This window comes from Mytilus galloprovincialis, chromosome 10, assembly GCF_965363235.1.
Source record: "Mytilus galloprovincialis chromosome 10, xbMytGall1.hap1.1, whole genome shotgun sequence".
Taxonomy (NCBI): Eukaryota; Metazoa; Mollusca; class Bivalvia; order Mytilida; family Mytilidae; genus Mytilus; species Mytilus galloprovincialis.
This window is the reverse complement of record NC_134847.1, coordinates 33,318,579-33,344,204: the sequence shown is the minus strand read 5'-3', so window position 1 is coordinate 33,344,204 and position 25,626 is coordinate 33,318,579. Positions and strand designations below refer to the sequence as shown.

Here is a 25,626-nt window from a genome sequence, read left to right as displayed (position 1 = left end):
TTTCCTAATATCCATTTCCTTTTATCGATTTAGCTATTTAAAAAATATTTATTTTGATAAAACAGTCATATTCAAAATCATTATAAGTATTTACAAAATACACCAACCTTCAATCTTCAAATATTCTTGTTCACAAAACTGAGACACAACTACACCTGTCGATCAGTTATAAATCAATTATTAAAAACATTCAATGTAGTGAACAGTTTTTACCTTTTCTTATAGGTTAGAGAAAGGGTGAGTATGATCTAAACTAATTACTAGAATGAAGTAAATGATATCGTGAAATAGCCTACCTTTGAATAATATTTAAGCTAAATGTTCAAACTGCATCATAAATACGATTTCATAAAATATATAAATGTGATTCGAAAAATTATATTTTCTTTCTTTTTTTTTTGAATTTTATTTTATTTAACAATTTCAATTCATTTACTGAACTCGATACAAAGAGAGATTACTCAAAAATAACTAACATAAGGACCGTTTCTACATTTGAAAATGCCTGTACCAAGTCAGGAATATGACAGTTCTTGTCCATTCGTTTTTGATGCGTTTTGTTATTTGATTTTGCCATGTGATTATAGACTTTCCGAATTGATTTTCCTCTGAGTTCAGTATTTTTGTGATTTTACTTTTTCAGTATATGAAAAAGTCTTTTCCATTTGGTATTTAGTTAGAACTTGAAAAGAGTTATTTCCCTTACGTTGCAAAATTTATTTCCTGAAAAAATTATAATACACAATATTTAGCGATGACAAACTATTTATTTAGAATGAGACTAGATATATGCTTGCTTTATCTCCTAACATTATTTTCATTCTTACAGGTAAATATATCCGTAATATCCCTATCTGTGAAATAAGTACCTTAAAAATTATGTCAACAATAAATGTCGCCAAGGTTTTTCACTTACTCAAGTTACTGTCAATAGGGCTCTTCACGGTTAGTTCGGCCATATTGGATAGGGGGCAGATTTTCATAATAGAGGTAAAAATGGTGTGAAAAATACGGGAAAACATCATTAAAACAGAGCTGTTGCTTGGAAACACACATAGGATTTCCCACACTTTCATACCAAAAATTTCCACCTCCTTCCAAAAAATCTGCCCCCTATCCAATATGGCCGAACTAACCGTGAAGAGCCCTATTATGTAAAACTATCTTTTGCATGTCTGGGATCATTTGAGAAAACCCATATTAGGCAATCACAACATTAGTTCACCAGTTTACTTTTTAAACTTTTATATACCAATTAACTGTTTTTCTTTCTCAAAATGTTTGAAAAAAAGAATTGCGGAAAGTTACATTGATTCGGTTCACATAGATAACAATGCAAACATGCATAAGCAACAAACCTCCAGTTGGGGATCTACAACTCTTGAACTTTAACAGTACATTACCCAAACTGCCTGTTTGCTCTTCGTCTTCTTTTCTTTATATACAGAAAGAATATCAACTGGTTGATCTACATCTATACTATTTAGGCACTGGCTACGGTTACATTGAAATGTAACAATAATAAAAATATTATTGTAACATCGGTGACTAATTGCCGGAATGCAATGTTGGGTAAGGAACCGATTAATTATGAATGTAATAATAATTATTGAGGCTACAGTTACATTGTGTTTTTATATACATGAAAAACAGCAATGTACGCTAGATTTATTAAATTTAAATCTTCTTTAGTTGTGTTGCTTAATTCTTTCATATGTACTAAATAATACTTGTAATAATGATAGATAATAAATATTATTATTCAACAAATGGTGTTTAAATAGTTTTACGTATTAATGGTTTTGATTGTCTTAAAGATACTACTTTAGATTAGTAGTGCCAAAGGCGAAACATATAGTTCAATGGTTTGTTGTTGAGAACTTGGACTGAGAAAAGTGTTTACTGCACACCTACTATTATTACTGTCATTACACTTTAAACAATTGCAATAGATGAAGAGATTCATATTACCAATTTTGTTTTGGATGAAAAAATTAAAACTTGAGATGCATTTGAAGCGAAACTGAAACAATATCAAGACACAGATTTCATACAGCTATAGATACAAACGCAGCTCTAAAAAAATTGATACATCAAAAGCAAAGTTTGCTAACTGCTAAGTTGTATACTAAAATCTGAGGTAAACCTAAAATCCGTAATGGACGGCAATGCGTTCATATTGATAGATGACATGAAACTACACCACATGCTTCCAACAAAATATTGGATGAGAATATCAACATTGCTAGAGTAAAAAAGTAAATGTCTTCAACTTTTATTATTTAGTACATTCTTATGGCATTGATGTTTTTTCGTGTAACAGTAATGTATGTAACCGTAGCCTCAATAGTTATTGTTACATTCGTAATTAATCGGGTCCTTTCCCAACCATGCATTCCGGCATTTAGCCTCCAATGTAACAATAATATTTTTATTATTGTTACATTTCCATGTAACCGTAGCCAGTGCCTACTATTTATCTGCTGTCGAAATCAATAATGCAGATGATAACTTTTAGGCGCATGCCTGGTTTAACAGTATTGTTGATGATTAGAAATATATTTTTAATTTTATAATAATTTTTCAATTTTTATACATGTATATATACAAATGTATATGCTTCGAGTACCCAAATTGCACCTATTCAACAAATATAGCTGTGGAAATCTTAAAGTTTTTTTTGAGACAAAACACTTGGTATTTTTATGATTTGACATAATACACATCTGTCAACATAGCTGAACACATTGAATTTAAATATACACAAAATGATCACAGTATTAAGTATCAACAGATGAAGCGCTCACTGGAAAAAGTAAATCTACAGAAACGTCGTCATGCAACGTTCTCAAAAAGTCATCTTTTAAAAATGAGCAAATTAAATATGTTACAAGCATCCATTTCTTATAAAATGGATATTAAGAATGGACTTATGTCAAATTGTTTTAAATATTTGAAGAAATGGAATGAAGGATGTTAATTAAAGCATGGATGCAATTTGAGTACTCCTCATTACAGAATCCTGGATTGTTTGGGTCGTTTCAAACCCATTTTTCTATGATTCAATATGGATTCAAAATTGAATTGATTTAACTATCTAGTAAATAGATACATAGTCTAAATAAACACTAAATGGAAACTTTTGTCTGCATCACAAACAAACATAGGTGAAAAATTGTCAAAAAAGGTGCAATTTTGGTATTGACAGGTTACACGTCATACAACATGTACAACAGCAATCACTTTTCCTTTGTGGTGTCAGATATTTTCCCTCGTCAGGAAGTCGAAAGTTATGAAAAAAAATACTCATTTCCACAAAACACAGATGGATTTTGGTGGTGTCTTTTACATGTATACTATTTTAGAGTTATATCCCTCTACAAATGTAAAAAAAATGCTCAAAAATAGGTTTGGATCGCTTACTTCAGTTTGCCTCAACCAAATGTTATGAAACTTATACACAATGCTCATTACCAAAATAAGATCAATTGAATTGTTGTGGTGTCAGTATTACCGTTCTAGAGTAATGCCTCTTACATTAAATGAAAGGGGGGCATCATCTGTGTCCCATGGAAATATCTCTCATTTATTTTATAAGAGAAAGACTATTTTTCTCAACCTCATGAATATTCATCTTAGTTTAATTTGCCTTTGATATTGACATGTTAACAAAATTGCAGTTGAAAGGAATGGAAGTTCATGGACTAGCTAGAACACTTCTATAGAAATACATGTATTCATATACATTTTGCTGCAGGATGTTGAAATAACTTTTCAGGAATTAATGAATAATTTTGTTCCAATTTTAATCATTGAAAAATCAATTTTTGACATAGAAAAAATGTAAGTTAACTGCATATTAAAGTTTCTAATGAATGACATTATGGGGTTTGTTTGGATATACGCCTGAGGCGGCCTATTGTTACCCATAGGTACCTATGGTTTGATATTTTGTGTATAAAATATCAAATCATAGGCTGCCTAAGGCGTATATCCAAACACACCCCATGTTACATGTACATCTTCTCTGTAATTTTTTTCAGGCAGCATCACAAGACACAAGTTTCGAAGATGTAAGATGTAAATGTGTTTGTCCTCCGCTAAATGAAGTTAACTCTACACAAGATAGAACAGTTTTCATAAGTGCTAATGTTAATCCAAACATGTGGTAAGTTGTTCAATCAAGGTTAATTGAAGACATTGTACATTTTTTATTCTACAGATAGGAATGGATAGAAATACATGGTTTCAACTGGTACATTAAAATAAGGAGATGTAGAATGATTGCCAATGAGACAACTATTCATCAGAGTCGCAATAACATTAGTTGCTGTACAGCCTTCAACATGAGCAAAACCCATACTGTATCGTTAGCTTTACAAGACGAAATGTGAAACAATTTAAAGGAGAAAACCAACAACCTTATTTATAACACAACAATTAATAAAAAACCAATATGATATACAGCAACCAATGATATCCACTGAATTAACTGCCATTGAGTTATTTGAAGTTCCATGCATATGAACATTTATTTATAATATTGTAGCATCTATATTATATTATTTTTTGTAGTACATTTGTAAATGTATATAATGTTTGACCATGAATCAACAGTTACACCATTCCATTTATGGATGATTAATAGTGTTGTAATGAAGGTTAAAGCATCTAAAAAAGAAAATTTACAAGACATCTCAGTAATTACACAGATATCTATTAAAATGTACTTATTTTAAGTTTTGTTTTACAATAATATAATTTTTTTTTATTTCTATTTTCAGTACTTGTGTTGAGGTAGTAAAAAATGCATCACCAAAATTATGCGCACAGTGTGAATGTAAATATGAAAGTAGAAATACAACTACAATAAAGGTAGGGGAAATAAGTCACAGTGTGAATGTAAATATGAAAGTAGAAATACAACTGCAATAAAGGTAGCGTGGATAAGAAAAAGTTGTAATTCTGTAAATACATTATGATTTGCTTCAATTTATTTTAGATTTATTTTTATATTTTACACTATTATCAAATTATAGTTAAGTTGGTAAGGCATAGTATAAAAATATACTTGATCAAAGTAAAGAAATCCTAACACAAGGAAGATATGATGATAAATTTTAAAGTTCTATACCAATGAATAATATTAATGATTTTTAACAGGAATTATCAATAAAAGATTAAACAGTATACCTGTAATACTAAAATCGAACATTGGGAAAAAATGCTTTTTTTGTTTGTTTTTGAAGCAAAATGACTGATACATGTACAAAGAACATTTAAATGGGATTTTAAGCCACTTATTATATATTATATATTGAAAAGCAAAAATAATCATTGATAAAAAAAATCAGCAAAAAATTACATGTGAGTGATATAGGCCCTTGAGAGCCTCTTGTTTGTGTTTACACTTTCTTTCTACGAATGATACTGTATAAGTTCAATCTGTACATGGTTACTGCTGTCAATTACTATTCTCACTTGAACAAATAATGAATCATTTGTTGTTAACAGGTAGTAGTCATCTTTACCATATGTGTGGTGTCACTGCTGTTTGTTTACATGGTATTCTTGTTCCTGTTGGATCACCTAGTGTCATGGAGACCATCGTCATATCAACAACACGTCAGTGAGGAGGTGAATTTGGTAACCATTTGGGCTTGGGGAAAGCCTGTTTTATATAACTTTGTATTATGATACATTAATATAAACAAGCTGGTGGTTAAAATTTAATATGTTTTTGGTGCTTTTTTCTTCCAAAATTATAAGAAAACTTTGGAAAATAGGAACAGATTCTTTGAATTTCAAAGAACTTCACTTTTTTACCTGTTAAATATTAATTATGATTAGGTAATTATTTTTCTACAACTGGAACATTAACATTCTTCTTTTTTTTTTTTACCACAAAAGACACATAGGAATTTTATCTTTTCAATTCTATTATACATTTGAAAATGATAAGATAAAGTATGATTGACAATGAGACAACTATCAAAACAGACCTTTTATAATGTAGATTCAAGCTCATCCCTGTTCAGTTGATTTTATAGGAACAGACATCAGAATACATGTAAATCCAGGTTTTGGACTGTTTAATTATTGTAAAATGATACTACAAAATTACAAATACCTTAAACTTTTTTTTCACAAATTTGACATTATATATTTTCAAGTTATTGGAATTAATTATAAACTCAAAGGGATGTTACTTATATCTATATTTATATTTTTTTTAAAGTAAAAACTTGTTTATATTATTGTACATGTTGTAGTGCTTTGCTCTATATAACTTTTAATATATGCATACATACATACATGTATACTTAACTTCAACTGCAGGGATAAAATTATTTCGGCCCTGTTATCTTAATAGTGTGAAAACTTGAAAGATTTTTAGCAGCTCAGCCAACTTCATCAGAAATGCAATGTTTGCTTGCTTTGTTTAATAGGTACATGTATTATCAGCATATATAAGAACTTTGCATGTGCATTTCTAAATCTTGTCAATATCCCAGAATAATTTAATTTTGGATGTAACTTGTCTTCTGATTGGCTGACGTTATTTTGTTATCAGGCCATAGACATAATTTAGTCATGTGACCGTGACGTCATCAATGTTTTTTCATGGTTTTCTACGGTTTAAAATGGAATTTAGAATTAAATTATAAGAAATGACTGTAATATTTTTTCTGTCTATTCGAAATAACATAAAAAATGAGGTGCACACTGTTAAATCACCTGCTACGCACGTTATTCAGTGTGCACCACATTTTTTATGTTATTTCTTCATAGACAGAAAAAATATTACAGTCATTCCTTAAATAAGTTTAATATTTTTGAAAATACTATTACCTTATCAAAACTACATCATATCATAAAATTGCAATAATTTGAAAGCCAGTACACATGGCAATATATAAAACCCTTTACATCAGTTGTAATGAAAGATGCATCTTTTGGTTATTAGGTTGGCAAACTGCCAATTCATTGAAGATGAAGAAATATATCATTAGGGGCCAAGATAAAAAAATAGTAGAGAAATTTATAAAAAAAATCTTTTACCTTTTTTCGTTAGTGTGAAATGATATGCTTTGTTCATGAGAGTGCAATATTTAACAATGTCATATGGGTATTTTTGCTTTCATGGTTAATACCAATCAAATGTGCATGTCTGCTGTGAGTCAGTTTCAATCATTACAGAATTAGCCAAAATAAAAATATCTTGGTATAATTTATGAAGTGCAAACCAGTCATTTAAGGTTCTTTTAGCTTTATACATTGATTTATTAGCAAACTTGTCTATGTCACATTTATTGAATGATTATAAAGCTAAACTGTCATTAATTAGGTCATTTGATGCTGAACTGTCATTAATTAGGTCATTTGATGCTGAACTGTCATTAATTAGGTCATTTGATGCTGAAAATAAATAAAAAAATTATCACATTGAAAACAGTAAAAACAAAATGAGGAAAATCAGAGAATACAGGGTAAAGAAATCTTTTGGAGCTGTGTTAAATTGACCATTGTTTGAAGTCCATTGATAATTCTTAAGTGTAGAGTTACATGATAACCTGAAAGACGTCATTATTGATTTGCCTCACAATAATATTCACAATACATTTTAAATTTGATCTTCATCACAAATATTAATCTTCAAATCTTTGACGTCCACATGCTTGCATTGATTTTTACATTTAATACTTTATCTAAGCATCGTCCTGAACATGTTTGAAAATTTGCTACTGGACGTTAAGCAACCAACAATCAATCTTATTTAGCATGCACAATGTACTTGTTTGTTATTACCGGTATTTCATTAAATAAATGTATAACTTGGCATGCCATCAATGCACTATGATCATAATGATTCTACAGTTTTACAGAAAGGCAAAAGATGGTTTTAGATGATGAAAATTTTGTTTAATTGAAAATGAGTTACAATTTATCATACTAATCTACAATCTATTATAAATTCTATTTGAGCATGTGAGGTTCACTAAGTTGTAGAAAAAGGTTAGGTTTAAGAAATATTGTAAGGGAATTAAGGCAACATTAGAATTTGTAGGTTCACATCAACCTGGCACTGAATTTGGAGCTGAGGACCAACTCCGGGTGCAGGATTTTCTCGCTGTGTTGAAGACCCATTGGTGGCCTTCAGCTGTTGTCTGCTTTTTAATCAGGTTGTTGTCTCTTTGACATATTCTCCATTTCCATTCTTAATTTTAATCGATAATAATTCTGTTATTAGAATAATGAGATTCCATATATAAGACATCAAGAAGAGGAGGTATGTGAATAGAGTAGACCTTTATAGTGATTTATTAAATAGAAATACTGAATAAACTGACATGTTGGATATATACTTTTAGGTAAATTTTCAAGATTTTTTGAATTTTTTAATGAAATATTTTTACAATTGCTACATTGTATTTGATTTATTATAAAATTATTTAATTGAAAAAGGAAGTTTAGTAGATGTATTTTAGATATTTATATGCTTATGCAATGGGTAAAAGTGAGTCGTAAATTTCAAATAGAAATAAGCCCAATACGAAGAATACATATGGATATAATATTTAATCATTACAGGGCTCAGTTTTAATATCCATAAAAAAGTTTTTTATCCAATATTTGTCAGAATATTCTGTAGTTCTATGGTACATTGAGTGAATATATATCCAGATTCTTCACTATTTTTACACCATCCTTCAGACTAATGAACTCTCTATTACATTAGTATTACTTAGTATAGGGGTAAAATATTTCACTAATATTACATATTGAACTTAAATTATGACATTTATCTCTGTTGTATGTTTATACTACATTTTGTATTATAATATAGTTTCTCTGTATCAATATTCAGTCTATCAGTTTCTCTCTCTGTCCTGTTTCAGGTTAAATTTGTTTGGTCTATGTAGTTTTTGATGAATTTGAAGTCCAATCAACTTGGAAACGTCGCTTTGATATGATCTTTCTAATTTTAATGTCAAATTAGAGTTTTGATCTCAATTTCATGGTCCATTGAACACAAAAAATGATACTGTCCAGCTTCAGGTTAAAGGTTTTGTTCAAAGTGGTTTTTAATGAAGGTGAAATCCAATCAACTTGAAATTTAGTACACATGTTCCCTTTGATATGATTTTTCTAATTTTAATGCCAAATTAGAGTTTTGTTCCCCAATTTTACAATTCACTGAAGATAGAAAATGATAGTGTGAGTGGGGCATATGTGAACTTTGGACGATTATTGTTTTAATTAAATTTCAAGTAGAAATGACAAATCACACTTTTTCACATCACAGACTTAATACTATCTTCGATTCCCTCCTAAAAAATTGCTAAAATGTAGAAAAATATATCATCAGTTGTGAACCTATTTTCTTGAATTTCTTAAATTTTATTCAGATTGTGTCAGAAACTATTTAAAAAGAATTTAAAGATGAGGAGATGTGATATGATTGCCAATGAAACAAGAATCCACCATAGACCAAAGGGCCTTTATAAATTGCACTTTGCACAAGAGGGACTGGAATTTAAAAAAAGCACCAGAAGGGCCTGGTTTTACTAATTTTAGTTATAGATAATATATATATATATAGGCCTTGCATGTATACTAAATATGATGTAATGGGTTAATTTTATAACCAACATACAGTTAACTTGTTATTGTTATATTAGAGAACAAACACATACAACATTCATTATAGGTTGAAATTATAACTTGTTATGTATATATATATATATATATGTATATTCCATGATAAAACGACAATTGAGTCACAATGACCCACAAAATATGTATGTTTTATGCTTGCTGCAGTTAATTATGGTGTGCAGAACTTTTGCTAGATTTCTGTTAACTCTTTATCAAACTTAGTGACTTGCAATTTTTTTTTTACTACCAGTTAACCTCTTTTAATTCATCAATATCAATTATATTTTATAATAGCACAGAATTTCTTGTCATCTTTCCTTTCTTCCCATAACACACACCCTAAAAATATTCCTTGTCACATTACTTATGCTCATAGTAGGTTATTAATAATATATGAAACAACACCTTCATTGTTCTATAAAAATGCCACAATATTAGAGAGGATGCCATAGTATATTGCATTTCAATTTCAGGAATTCTGTGAAGATCTGTCTCAGTAAATTCAGAAGTCATTTTCAGGTGTTTTCATTAAGTCCTAAAATTATCCACAACTGAAAACTTTGCCATTGATTTGACACATTATACTTTCTTTTTTTAGGATGAACACTCTGTGACGTCTGCTACCCCAGTGGTGTCAAGGGCAGAGTTGACAAGACAAAGGTCAATCATCAACCGTGTGACAGATGAACAGAAAAGATGGAAGGGAACTGTGAAGGAACAGAGAAGGAATATTTATGATAAACATTCCATGTTAAATTAATTATCACAAGACTAGGATAGATTGAAATGGAATGAATTTCAAGAAGACAACTTTGGTTAGATTGCTAGTGATCATGCATAATATATACATCATTATCTGGATGAAATAAATACATGTTTTATAAGTATGCCACCATTTAAGGAAATATTCAAATGTAAAAGTACATTTTATGTCCCACACCTATACCAAGTGTTTTGAAAACTCCATTAAAGGTCCAAATTTGTGCTCAATTAATGTCTTAACTAAGTAAAGTCCCTATACTCAATATGACTGTTACTATGATGTATTTTAGAAATGTGTTGATAACAGAATTGATGTGCTTATATTAATTGTAGAATGAATATATTTTGTTTTGACGTAAATATAACAACTTATAAACCATTGTTAGAGATGTGTTATGTTGAATTTTGAACATGGTAATCTATTATATTTATACTCAATATAAAATACAATCCCACCATGAACAATGTTAAATGGTTATCATGCTGATGATGTGAATACACTGATGATGTGAATACAGCATGCCTTTTTCCAGTTCTTGAATTTGTTTATTTTTTGGGCAGGAAGTTTAAATTTATGAATTAATGGTTGCAGTTAAATATAAAAAGTTTTGATAACAGTTTGATGAATATAGGAGACCAATATTGTGGAAGGATTTAAATGGTCTTTAAGTATCTCATAAAAAAAAGAAATATTATATTAAGTTTCATCATGGATTTGTTAAACCGTTTTAGAGTTATGTCCCTTACTATGCAAATCCTTGGTTTAACTGTATAAGATTTGTGTAAGTAGATAAAAGAGATACCATTAGAAAACCTATAACAAATTTATGAATATTTTTAAAAGGTAAAACAGTAATAAAATAAAATAAAAGTGTATAACTTAAATATAAAGCATATTTGAATATAAATAAAGATTATACTAGTTATATAGTACATTCCATGTATTGTGTCAAATGTTTATATTAATTTATTTTATTATGTAAATAATTGTTATTTTGAATTATGTAAAGTGTATATTTGATAAAGTAAAGAAATGGAACATTTATGATAATCCAAATATTTCGATGACATTTGCCCAACAAACAAATTAAGGAATGCCAGTAAATATTAGGAATGAAGCATAGAATTGTTTACAGAAATTATCACAAACAAAACTTAAAAAATTACTCATTTTAGATAGATAGAAAACAGGGTAGTAGACTATATGTTGTTCGGTGTGAGCCAAGGCTCCGTGTTGAAGGCCGTACATTGACCTATAATGGTTTACTTTTTGGGATACGATTGCCTTTAAGCAATCTGTAGACTTATACCGGTGGCTCAGAGCATTGCCCTCACGTCAATCGTTTTATTCTAAACATTAAAGAACATCTCAGATTCTTATGATTGTCTTGCTTTAAAAGGTAAAAACAAACAAAGGGATTGAACTTCAACAACTTTCCTATAATGTTCTTTTCATAATCTTCATGTTTGATAATTCCCTTGACTTATATGCGTGTTTTAAACAACACGGAAAATCAGAATTAAGCAGTATTTATATTTAGTATTTTTATAAATTTAGAAACACGTCAGAGGGAATTCCCAGTTTTGATAAAATGCGAGAGTTCTCTGAATTCCGATAAATCTATTTCCGTCATTTTTAAGAACTGAAGTGGAGTTTTTCTTATATGTTACCGTTATGAAACTGATATTTGAGATTGTACTTCCATAAAGAAATAGAGAACCATCTAGGTCGTTTAATAAACATTTAATATACGTTCTTGCTCCAGGGTTTGTTTTGGAAATTATGCGCTTGCGTATAGTTTTCTTGACTTCAAGGGGTTTTAGATTGAATGGTTGCTGTGGATTCTCCACTCAATTAATTAATTTATAACTCATGGGATCTTTTCTATGTATTTCTGCTATTGAAGGTTATTGTTGTTGCATAATTTTAAATCATATGCATCATTTGAATTAAAATAAATGTTGTCCTCATCGTAGAACACCCCTTCAGACGAAATGGAGTCTTCCATATTATTGTTTCGAGTTGTCTCCCTTCCGGAAGTAACTTCCGTGAATTCTAAATCAAAACAACACGTCGAGTATTAGCTTGTTCTGTCAATAAACGTCGTATTAAAAACGATCGCATTTTAAACCGATAAATGTGTACGGAAAGGAGTCATGATCACTGACCCAAAGGAAATTAAATATTTAAAGAGTTAGGAATGGGGTTCCTCCTAGAATTAATGTAGGAAAATAGGTGATAAGATACGAAGTGAAATACCTTCTCTCAGTCTGAGCACATCGAAGAGAGAAGCGAGAGAAGCTCTACTGTGATAGTCGACTTTGGTATATTTTTACCCCCTTATTGATATGATTTCAAACTCCTGTGGTCTGAGCACAGGCAATTGTTTCTATCCATTGGAAGACCCACTATCAACGTATATTTACGAGTAAATGTACGTTGATAGTGGGTCTTTCAATGGATAGAAACAAGTGCCTGTGAGTCTGAGTCTCAGTGACTGCTGTGGAAAGTAAACTTAGAATTGATAGTACAAAAATAAAACATAGGCCTGATTACATTGTTCATACACTTTTATCCGTGATTGGCTATTTTGTAACTATTTTAAACGTACAGTTGAATTAGTTTTGAAAATAATATTATCCAGCTACATGCATACATGTACATGTGTCAATGAAACAACGGCAATCGTATCCCTCAGAGCAATCTGCTCTTTGATTTTAAATTGTTATTTGGATGAAGAGTTGTCTCATTGGCACTCACACCACATCTTCCTATATCTATATAATATATGTATAGCTAGGAAATATTTTGTATACTATTCTATGATATTATAAGTTTTGTTTTATCATGTGATTTTTGTATGGTCAAAAATGTTTGTGCAATATAACTTCTCTTGTTTGCTAGAGACAATTATTGTAATGGAAAAAAGTGTGTTGTCTTAGATAAAAAATAAAACAGATTTTTTTCAAATATTGTGTTCTTTCATCCTTTTTTAACTGGAAGCTGAAGTTTTAAAGGTTTTGCACAACCAGTTAATGAAAAAATCTTAAGTCTTCAAAAATTAAAAAAAAAATTAAAGTTTGAATTAGTTTAAAACTTGTCTGAATATTGACATGTTGTGGTTACAGGTTTTTGTCAAATCTGCAACTAAGGATGCAGAATGTGAGACATTGGGATTAATATCATGCAGCTTCAACAGCTTAGACAATTTGTTTAAAGATTTGTATTTTAGAAGTTCTATATACCTCATACCTTGTATGCAGGAACCTTTAATATGTGATAAAGTTTCTGTCTGGCATAATTATACCCCTGCTTTACAAAAGTGGGGGTATACTGTTTTTTGTCTCTGTCTTTCAGTTAGTCGCATCTTTCTCAGGAACTACAATTCTTGGATTTCTGAAATTTGGTATCAGGGTTTACATCAATCAGCTATACCTTGTGATGGGTTTTCAGATTCATCACTCAATAAATTCCTGTTTACCAAACACTTGTATCAATTTGACAGTTTATCCCCAGAAATTCTTGGGGGATGAGTGAAATTTTTGAAACAACCAGTGATAAAATTTCATAAATGAAATCTATAAACCGTGCTGAGATTGATTCCCCTGTCATGGCAATATTGAAGGCGAAAGGAGGGGTCGGTGGGAGGCAAGTTTTTAGCTAAAACACTATTAGAGCCAATATTATTCTTATAACTGCTTAATCTGCATTTAAATAAATGAATACTCAAGGCAGCATACACAAGTTTTTAATACACAACTTCTTAATGGGATACTCCTAAGTGGGAGGAGTTAAAACTGCACCCAGATTAATGTATCAAGAAACAAAGGACAAAGGAAGCCAAATGCCACAAGTGGTCACTAATTAACAAGACATGTATATTTGTATTGGAACTGATGTAATTAGACCTCCTGCTAAGAACATGTGATAAACTTCACATCTAACTGATTGACATATGATAATAAATCTGTTTCATCTCAACAGCAAAGAAAATACACATCCTGGGAAAATCCTAAAATAATGACTACTGATTAATTAAAATCAAACTATGTATAAACCTAACTTATATAACATATAAGTACCTAATAAAGTTTCTGTCTGGCATAATTATACCCCTGCTTTACAAAAGTGGGGGTATACTGTTTTTTGTCTCTGTCTTTCAGTTAGTCTCATCTTTCTCAGGAACTACAATTCTTGGATTTCTGAAATTTGGTATCAGGGTTTACATCAATCAGCTATACCTTGTGATGGGTTTTCAGATTCATCACTCAATAAATTCCTGTTTACCAAACACTTGTATCAATTTAAACATGATAGCCTAGTTTTAAATTTTGTGTCACATTTTTCTCAGGAACTACATTACAAAGATTTCTGAAATTTGGTTTGAGGGTTTATACAAGTCAGCTATACTGTGTGATGCATTTTCAGATTCATCACTCATTAACTTCCTGTTTACCGAACAATTTTATCAATTTACACATGTTAGCCAAGTTGAAAATTTTTGTCACATTTTTCTCAGGAACAACATAACAAGGATTTCTGAAATTTGGTTCAGGGTTTATAAAAGTCAGTTATACTGTAAACCAACTTAATTTCGCGAGCGATTAATTTGCGCGACTTTCGCGAGTAGAAAAATATCGCGAAATTAAATCGTCGCAAATATGTATAACTTGGATCCTTCCTTATTAAACTACATCAAGTTAATTAGAAAATCGCAAAATTAAATTGCCGTGAAGTAGACTAGCTGGAAATAAACACGAAATAAAGTATCCGCGAAAATAAGTTGGTTTACAGTATACCGTGTGATGTCTTTCAGATTTATCATTCAACAACTTTCTGTTTACTGAACGTTTACATCTTTTTACACTATTAAAATTACCCACTTGCAGCGGGGTATCCTCAATGAGCAGTAGCTTGCAGTTTCACTTGTGAAGTTTTTTTTCCTTGGCCTCATGGTTAAGTGATTTTTTGAAAAAAAGTAAGTGTTTTTTGTAATTTAAATATCTCACTGAGTAATAGGATATCTGTACTTGGGGTATGGTTCCTTGTAAAATGTTAGTCCCACAGACAGGGTTCACCTGAGCACAACCTCATTACATGGATCAGTGAAGGTTAAGTTGTAAAGGAATGCACTTTAACTAGAAGCAACTTAGTAAAAAGGTTACACATGTTGGATATAAGCAAACTATATTTCAACACATATAACATTGTCTATTTTTTTTTGGCAATTTTAAGACTGGCGATGATGATGAATGGCTACTAAATGCATATTCAGGACAAGAACATGTTAATGAAAAATGAATATAAACCCTGCTTTGTACAAGACTGACACACTGAGCCAGATTTTTTAACAAATTACTGTAAATTCAGAAACTATTGCATGCATACAGTAGTAAAGATTCCAGGAAGACCTGTAACCCTACCAGAACACATTATTCTTACTCTTGAGTTGACCAGTCTAGCTCTTACTAATTTATGGGGTGTACTTTGTGGAGAAGCAGCAAATACTAACTTTAAAGTCTTTGGTTTAACCTACCTGGGGTTGAAACCCAGGACCTACTACACTCACCACACAACCACTAAGATGGTTTGATAACTCTGAAATGGCGGATCTGAAAAACATCCAAAATTCTAATATAACATGCCTTTGTGGGAAATAGCGTTGTCAAAATTTGAAGAGGAGTTGGTAATGCTGTGGAGAGAGGTGAACCAAAGCATTGATAAACTGATAAATGTTGGTATACTATCATATGTGCATCTAAGACAAGCACACTTAAGGTTATTCAGTGATTAGTTGGGTAAACAAAAAAGGTTTACTAATGAGGACCAGTTCCACTATTTGGGCACAAGTAGCATTCCAAAATCAACTTCAATCAGAGTGACAAACAATGCCATAGAAAGAAGCCTTGAACACTTACCATTAAATAAACACTATTTAAAGTGGCAATGACTATTTACACTGACAATCTTTTAAAATTGCTTAAGGTGGCTTGTTTGAATTTCATATAATGTTGACAAAATATTAACTTTGAGCCTTTGACAAAAATATAAAATTTCAAAAAACTTAAACCACTAACTTTTTTGGAAAAATTTCATTGGATATGTACAATGTAGTATTTTGACAAACACTTACTCAGATTATTGCGAAGCGATTATAGCTCTTCATCTTTTATATAAGCTTTGGATTTCAAATATTTTGGCCACGAGCATCACTGAAGAGACATGTATTGTCGAACTGCGCATATGGTGCAACAAAATTGGTACCATTAATTTTATTAATATTTCAATAGAACATTATCTTTACAGAGTTATCTCCCTGTAGTGTTATATACCACCTTAGACAAATGCACCACATCTTTAAGGAATGATATAAATATGATCCACTTTCAGAACAACATCTTTGTTAACCAACACACAGAATTGTTTATTTTAATTTCTGAAATTTCGACTACAATCTACTATGTGATCCCATGAATAAAGACAGAAGTTGTCAAACCAATAAAAATTAATGTCTATTAGTGACTGGGTGATATTACAACATACAAAATAAAACAAATAAGATCTTTGTACTTTTAATTCATGAATTCGTGTAACTGGAACACAACTATCTTAATGTTTTATGATACATTGTTTTCTGAAAATTCTCAAATGAGATAATAATGTTAAATAAATAAGATTTATAGTAGGTCTACTAAGAGGAATTTTCAATGAAATATTGAACTTCTTAAGGAATCTCTAATTATTTTTGAATGCTTCAACAAAATTCTGATGAATCAATTTTACATAATGAAGATCTCTTAACTTACACAGTTTTACTCATTCCCTCAGCTCCTCTTTTTTAGAGATGGAAAATGATGCAAACAGGTTTTAAATGTGTAGTACATTTAGTGCCATAGAATTTTTCATAAATTAGTGTTGAAGACAAATAGACCATTCAAAAAATCTTTTAAGTTGCTCAATTAAGTAATGCATAATACATTTTCTTTTCCACGACAAGTTTTGATTTAAAAATATTGAAAGGACTTATCTAAATTTTGATTAAGTCATTTTATTCATATGGAAATTCCTCCGAAATATACAGGAACAAAACAGTAAATGACTTGAAAAATTAATAAAAAGGTGTTGAAGACACTTTTACCTTCTAACGTATATTTTTAAAAATAAAGGATACATTAAAGCTTAGCACAATAGCATTTCTCTGCACTTATAACATTTAACAGAAAATGCATAGCATTAATAATATAACCTGTTCAATCATAAACAAGGCCACAGCAGCCAACTATTTGAAAAATGGTTTATATCTTTTGTACAACCCAGTTTCTTTACCTTTCTACACTATGGTACAGTAATGTTTGAAATTGGAATGATCTATTTGGTCAGTCATCTGAAGTTATATCTAATAAAACAAGCTTTGAAGTAAATCTTGAGACTTCTGACCAAACTATTGAACAAAATTATTAAAACTTGTAACAATTCCGTAAGCAATAGTTATAAAACAATACTTTGATTTCTGATTGATATACCGCAAATTAAGCACCAACAAGCAAAAATGTAACAAGTATTAATAACAAAACAAGGGAAATAACTTTTGACTAAAATAAATAACATTGTTTTACAAATAGTATCTACCAAGAGGCTCTGTTCATTCTATCTTATAAAAAGAAGATGTACATGTAGTATGATTGCCACTGAGACAACTCTCCACAAGAGACCAAATGACACAGAAATTAATAACTGTAGGTCACTGTATGGCCTTCAACAATAAGCAAAGCCCATACAGCATAGTCAGCTATAAAAGGCTAAAATGACAAATGTTTAACAATTCAAGCGAGAGAAGTAAAAGCCTAATTTGAAGAAATTATCATACTATTTGAGACTTTTTAATTAGTTTTTGTTGGGCACTAATTTTCATTGATTTTGTAAGATAGGTGAACCATGAGTTTTCAACAAATTTTCAACAAAACTAAACTTTTCTATATACTTGTACTTGTATACAGAACTTGTCAAATCGACGAAATCATGTATCTATGAAAAGAGATTTTTTCCTCAACTTATGAAAATGGATGAATTCACAGTACCTAATATGAACCCGAGACAACAACCCGACCAAAGAGCAAAATACAGCCAGCAGCCAATAATGGGCAAGAAAATTCTGCACATGCGGACAGGCTTCATTTGACCCCTTAACAATAATGAATATAGTTTATGTTAATTCTTGTACTGAAATTTCTTTATATAACCTAAACATATACCTATCTGATAACAAAATTAAGTCTCATGAAGCCATTTAATGGAACAATGCGTTTTAATAACATGATTGTAACAATATTTATGAGTTAATTAATGAGTTAACTGAACACATTTCTATCATCTCGCGGAAAATATACGCCGGGAAATACGAATGTATGAAGGTTACTATTAAAAGAATAATGCAAATAATCCTGGCACAACAATCTCACATTCAAAATATTTCTTAAACAAAGCAGTTACTAAATACCACTTTTAAGTACTGGATCAAAACAATAATGTATTCTACAAATTCTATGAAGAAAAAACTACAAATATTACTGTTTGGTCTAATATTCATAAATTTTGCTTTCTTCAAAAGCTTTTTTTTTTTTTTTTTTATCAATGTCCACTTAAAGATAAGTTGACACCCTTCTTGCACATTTTCAAAACAAAGCAGGTGAAACATGTCAACAAGGTTAATAAAATTGCAGACTCTCTGAATTGCTGTTGTCTATTTTAATAATTATCAAAATAAGTCAAAGTTTGCAAAGAAGCTTTAAAGAATAAGTTAATAATAGATACATCATTCAACTCTTTTTTCTATTAATCCAATACATGTTTGTTGAATAATATATATTTCTTTTATAAAATACTTGTTCCGATGGGCAATATCTTTTCAAGAACTTGTGTCACAAATTTTGTAATAAATGAAAGATATTTTCTTTTTTAAAAACCATTTATGTTTCTTTTTCAAATTACAAAAAAATATTAAAAAAAATCTTTAAAATTGATAGGACATTGAGTTGAAGTTTCTGTAAAGGTGACTTGAGGAATCATAAAATCACGTCATAATTTAGGGACCTACTGAAGATTCATTAATTTTATCATGGATTTAGAAATAAACTACCTTTTTTTCGTGATATCTTAATGGATGGTACTGCCAAAGTGTGCATAGAAGCCTGTAGAAAGTTTATACTTCTTTGCTTATACTCATTAAATTCTTCAAATATTGAAACCTAATGAGAACTAATGAACCCACTGTAATTCATGGCTCTACCGTTAGATTCATTCTTTAAACATGCAAAAGAAACAAGCAGTAAATTTATCACAGTTGAACAAAGGTTTAAATTATAAAATTAAAACCCAAACAGATAATTTAACTTTGTATTAAAAAAAAATAACAAAAAACAACATGGTTGTGGTAACTATAAATAGCCAATTTATCACAGATAAAATATATTAAGAAAACAGCAATATAAAAATTTAAGATGGTTTTAAAATAACTATGTTTTATAAAGAAATCACTAAAATTATTTTAACAATATCAAATGTCAGTAAATAACATTTGTAACAAATTAAGCAGTCAGCTCCCTAAATCTCAGACTCAGCAATATACTGTGGATTCATTATTATTCCTTGAGAGGGTTTGGGTGAAGGAGGAGTCCTGATCCCGAAATCCCTGGCTTAAAAAACGTGAGGTCCTGAATTTAAATAAATTTAAATCCAGACATCCTGAAATTCGAAAATAGAATTCCCAGATTCCGAAAGGGTCAATCCGGAAATCCCGAGCTTAAAAACGCCCTATTCCGGAGTCCCGATAAAGGTCCTATCCCCCCTCTTTGTTGGTAAAAATTTTCATGGATATTGTTGTACAGGTAAACAACGTATTTAAATGTTAGAATAACAAATTTTCTATAAGGTTGTATGGAGACTTTTACAAAACCATGAAATTAATATTCTCAAAATGGTATGAAAATTGGTACCCACGAAAATAAATGTATCCACAGTATATGTAGAGGAATGGCATTTTTATTTCTGATACTGACTTTATTAGCTATATATCAAGTGAGCCCACTAGGGTGATCTGATATATGAAATGTTGAAGTCAGTAACGGTATCAAAACATGCCATTATGCTTTTTATTGACAATAAATGCCTGGACAATATAATTTTTTTGGTTAATAATATAAAACAGTTAGTAAAGTTATTGTTTTAGCATATAAGACATTACGATAGTTGCCAATATTTTTGAGTATTATGTAATGTCCTTTATATAAAAAGTATAAGGATGTTAATCAAAGGGGAATAATCAAATTGCGGATAATTTGAGATATCAGAAGTAAATATAATGCAAATCTATCATTTGGGAGTGAACAGAGATTTTGAGATACAGAGGGTTGACTGTACTTACCATGTAAACATAAGTTACTCCAAGAAAGGCATTTTGAAATCACTAACATGTATGTTAACTTTGAAATTCAACTTTCTACGAAAGGACTTTATGAAATGATTTTCTACTTTTATCAGTGGGACATGTTGACATTGGCTGCCTTCCTGGGTAGAATTTATACTTAAATGGAAATAGTAGTGAAAATCTTTCTTTATTCATATAGTTTGATTAGCAGAATTCACAAGTAAATTACTGTAGATTCAAATATGTTCAAGGATACCATTTTTTTTTGGATTGAAAAAAAGATGTCGTTTAATGGATATTTGATTTAATGGTTTTTTCAAAGTCTGCATACAAGGTTTCAGAAAATCTTCACTAGGCAATCAAATTCGTGGTTTACCTATACCCTCAAAATTGGATTCACAAGTAAATTACTGTAGATTCAAATATGTTCAAGGATACCATTTTTTTTTGGATTGAAAAAAAGATGTCGTTTAATGGATATTTGATTTAATGGTTTTTTCAAAGTCTGCATACAAGGTTTCAGAAAATCTTCACTAGGCAATCAAATTCGTGGTTTACCTATACCCTCAAAATTGGATACCACTAATGATAATGAATCTACAGAATTTTTATTGATTTGTTGGGTATCCATTAGTTCTATGAATATTCATTAAGTATGGTAATCATTACATTAGTTGTATGAATATTCATTAAATGTCTGGATTGAATATTTACAAACTAAGTTATTGTCTATCATTCCATATATATATCTTCTGTTGGATGCGTAAATGCCATATATTCCTGGTAAAATCTCTTGAAAGCTTGTCTAAAAAATAAAGAATAAACAATTAGAATTACTTTGATGTCATATCAGCATTTTATCGTCAGCCATCGTCGGACGGGGACGATAAATGACTGACCCATGTTAAGAGAGAGCCATGTCTCTTGCACGTTAAAGACACCCTTGTAGATTTCGAAAAAGAACAGGCTAATGCCGCTACAAGGCAGCACTCGCACCAGCAAAGTGGAAAGGGATTAATATAAGTTGCGAAACTAGTTTCCCAATCCACTATAAATAAATACGTTTAAACTAACTGAGGGTTCATTAACATAATAAGTCAAAACAAATGTAGGTAGATTCATTGTATATGCATAAAATGTAGACTTTTCATACACATAAACATTTCCTTAAAGATTAAATCAGGGTTGGGTTTGGTTGGGCATACACTCTCTATCCCCTGGGCTGAATCTGTCATTGTCATTATATGACACGAATAAAACATTTTTATGTACAGTTATTTCTAAATAAATCAAATACAGATAAATTTTACATCTTCATTTAGCCTGCTTCATTTTTACATTAATCTAGAATGTTTGTTCATTTTTCAAGTCAAGCTTAATGAAAAATTATACGTAACTGTAACAAACTAATGACCGAATTTATTATTTTTTTTAATTCTGTTTCCTTTTTTTTTTTCTTACTATAAAAAGATATAATGTTACAGAATGTACATACCCTAATGCATCATTGACTTGACGAGTTGATTTTTCACCAAGAAATACATGGCATGCAAATCTATACAACTTTGGATGTTTTGTTATAAAAGCAAAATACCTGAAACAAAAATTGATTTTTAACAATTTGTATAGAAATATTTGTGGTTTTTTTAGCAACATAAGTATAACAGTGTGTAGCAAAGAAAAACAAGAATGTGTCCATGTGCCTCATCTTCACTATCATTTTCTATGTTCAGTGGACCATGAAAAATTGGGGAAAATCCCTAATTTAGCTTTAAAATTAGTTAGATCATATCATAAGGAACATGTGTACTAAGTTTCAAGTTGATTGGACTTCAACTTCATCAAAAACTGCCTCGACCAAAAACTTTAACCTGAAGCGTGACAGACATATGGACGGATGCACAGACTAGAAAACATAATGCCCATAAATTGAGCATAAAAATCTATCAACAACAGCATGGGCATTAACAGACAGCTTGTTTACTAATGTTAAACTCTAAAAACAGTGTAATGAGACATCATACAAGTGGAGGAATTAAATGTGGTCAAAGAGATGAAACAATTTGTAAGTCTGAATTTACACATTAATTTTAAATTGTAATTCTGATTTTTAACATTTTTGTCAAAACAGTGATACTGTAGTCTAGAGATTGATATATATATATATATAGTCTTATTTTTAAATTGCTTTCATCCATTAATTGGCTAAATGAAAATCAAAACTATTATGGATATTGCACTGGTGAATTGGTGAGTTATCTCCAATTATAAAGATCAAATTGTTGAGTTATCTCCCATTAAAAGATCAAATTATTGAGTTATCTCCTATTAAAAAGATAAATTTATTGAGTTATCTCCCATTAAAAAGATAAAATTATTGAGTTATCTCCCATTAAAAAGATAAAATTATTGAGTTATTTCCCATTATTAAGATCAAATGAACTCATACGAGTTATTATACAGACATGAACTTTTATTTTTCTTCAAATCTGTATCCTTGAACAGAAATTTGAATATGATATTTAAAAACATTAAAAACATTTTAAATGTTTGATACTTAGGTGAATTATTGAGTTCTTTCCCATTATGAAGATCAGATGGTTGATGTTTGTTGATGTGGCCATGAGTGTTTCTCCTTTTTTTATATAGATTAGACCATTGATTTTCCTGTTTGAATGGTTTTACACTTTTCATTATTTGGGGCCCTTTATAGCTTACTGTTCCATGTGAGCCAAGGTTCCTTGTTGAAGACCTTACTTTGACCTATAATGGTTTACTTTTACATAGGGAAATTGTTTTTGGGAGGGGGAATTTTTCATCAAGGAGCCACAGAGAAGGTTTATCGGGCTTCTGTGAGTCACAAATTGTGACTTGCCACTTGGATGGAGAGTTGTATTATTGGCACTCATACCACATATTTTTATATCTATTTTTGTTTTTTACAAAATCCTTGACCTTGTATCTGGGACAAAAAGAATAAAATAATGTTAGAAATTTTTTGAAATATTTTCTAATCCCATGTACTTAGGTAGTGAGATACTTTATGAAAACCCTCAAGTTTTGACAAAACAGGAGATAATAAATAACATTATACCTCAGTTATCATTTTCTATATAAAATAAGTACACAATAATTTTACAATTTTTTTCTAATTGCAAGCATTGAACTATTAGACCGGTCAATAGTTTCAAACTATTGGACCTTGATGAAACTTTTTGACCTCAAGCGTCATTATATTTCGCGGAATTTCCAATGCAGCTACAGGATTGAAGGATTTTGAAAATACGACAGGAGTATCAAAGTTGGTTTTACCTGTTGTATCAAGGGTTGAGGTCAGTGCAAGACATAGCCTTAGCATATCAGAATATTTATGAAGTAGCATGTAAACGTTACGGTTGTGTTTCTACTTTATATATTAAGATAATAGATTTATCTGTTGTCTTTATGATATAATAAAACACTTGACTAGATATTTGTGGAATAGTAAGTTTATTGTCCCCTTGGATACAACTATTGCCCTCGTCTACCCTCAGAACAATAAACTTACTATTCCACTCATACCCAGTCAATAAGAATGCAGTAGAGTTCACCTTTATATATTTCAACTTACTTGTCTTTCCTAGGATGACAGCCACAGTAGGTTATATTCTTTAGTGCAAAGAAATGAGTAAAATCTGTGTCTTCGTGCTGAAAACATAGTAATACATGTAAATAAATATGAAAATAATAATAAAACTTATATATATATCAAAATTAATGCTGTTGACACTGTAAAAATTATAAGATAATTTTTATTTTTTTTGTAGTTTCATTAGTAAGTAAGTAGACTATTTATTAAAGTGACCTACAGTAGTGTGTCAATTAATATAGTTTCACATACTGTGAAAGTACTTTTATTCGTGGGATACCAATTTTCGTGGTTTTCGTGGATGACTTTATCCACGAATTTAAGTGTCCAACGAAATAAAACAACCATCGTCCAAATCAAGACATTGAAAGATCCCCATCGGTTGGTTTGACTATGATCTAGAGAATATATTGAAAAACGCCAAATCTGAGAATACTTTAATAGCAGTCACAGAACTACAACCGCATGCATGCATATACCCATTTATTTTTTAATAATCCTGTACAACTTTTGATTTTTTTATTCTCATAAAAAATATTTTTGATCGATGAAAGTCAGATTTCCGGTATTGATACGCTAGTATGATAAAGTGTTCATTTTATATCCTCATAGTTCTCGTACATATATATGGGAAATAATAATTCCATGCTGGGCTTGATTTTGATAAGAATTATTTGACAATTCAAGATACTTTTATAGCTTTTGTTTATGTTACTGTTTACTTTAGGTGACATGTTTATGGCCTAGTTAGCGCCTTTGATGGTCTTCAATCTGTTGATCACTTTATCATGGGTTAATTAGTGTTATCACTACGATTTACACGGGTCAATGTTTACTTTGCAATTTAACTTCAATCCAGACTACTAAGTATTTGTTACCTTCTTTTCTAAAGGCATTAATTTTTCATTTTTTTTTTTAGAAAACTAAAATCCACGAATATAAAAACCCACGAACATGTAAATATTGCTCAAACCACGAAAATTGATACCCACGAATTAAAGTACTTTCACAGTAATATATACATATACACCCGACCCAATGGGTCTATTATAAGTCATCAGAGTGACTATCATTGCTACAAAGTGGAAATAATTAAACTAAAAAAATATGAAAGTTGGAAGACTTTGAAGCAGAGAGTCCAAAGCTTTTGAT

The 25,626-nt window shown here is 30.2% G+C and overlaps 2 protein-coding genes across 6 annotated transcripts in view; one reads left to right on the top strand and one right to left on the bottom strand.

Annotated features, from left to right (window-relative positions):
- The first annotated feature begins 696 nt into the window (after positions 1-696).
- Positions 697-13,393, top strand: LOC143047420 (proton-transporting V-type ATPase complex assembly regulator TMEM9-like). 4 transcript variants are annotated; one of them, XM_076220463.1, is made up of 6 exons: positions 697-829; positions 4,044-4,168; positions 4,785-4,875; positions 5,515-5,637; positions 8,252-8,290; positions 10,259-13,393. In XM_076220463.1, exons 1-6 carry the CDS (start codon positions 755-757, stop codon positions 10,418-10,420), a joined length of 615 nt encoding a protein of 204 aa, XP_076076578.1. In that variant the 5' UTR covers positions 697-754; the 3' UTR covers positions 10,421-13,393. The 4 variants fall into 4 exon arrangements, with proteins under 4 accessions (XP_076076578.1, XP_076076577.1, XP_076076580.1 ...); XM_076220462.1 differs by having other exon boundaries at positions 5,515-5,646; XM_076220465.1 differs by lacking the exon at positions 8,252-8,290.
- A 5,488-nt stretch (positions 13,394-18,881) lies between these two features.
- The window catches only part of LOC143047419 (uncharacterized), a 28,306-nt gene continuing 21,561 nt past the window's right edge, over positions 18,882-25,626 (bottom strand). For both annotated transcript variants that reach the window (XM_076220461.1, XM_076220459.1), the window contains exons 9-11: positions 24,457-24,533; positions 22,342-22,440; positions 18,882-21,651 (exon numbers count right to left, since the gene is read on the bottom strand). In XM_076220461.1, the coding sequence (XP_076076576.1) occupies positions 21,579-21,651; positions 22,342-22,440; positions 24,457-24,533 (249 nt within the window). In that variant the 3' untranslated portion in view covers positions 18,882-21,578. The remainder of the gene's footprint in view (positions 21,652-22,341; positions 22,441-24,456; positions 24,534-25,626) is intronic.

What these genes read in the sequence shown, in the direction of transcription:
- LOC143047420 (XM_076220462.1), top strand. Translation starts at nt 755, where the DNA reads ATGACAAACTATTTATTTAGAATGAGACTAGATATATGCTTGCTTTAT. An exon ending in AATGTTAATCCAAACATGTG is followed by an intron (nt 4,169 to 4,784) that starts GTAAGTTGTTCA and finishes TTCTATTTTCAG; the next exon opens with TACTTGTGTTGAGGTAGTAA. An exon ending in TCAGTGAGGAGGTGAATTTG is followed by an intron (nt 5,647 to 8,251) that starts GTAACCATTTGG and finishes TTCTGTTATTAG; the next exon opens with AATAATGAGATTCCATATAT.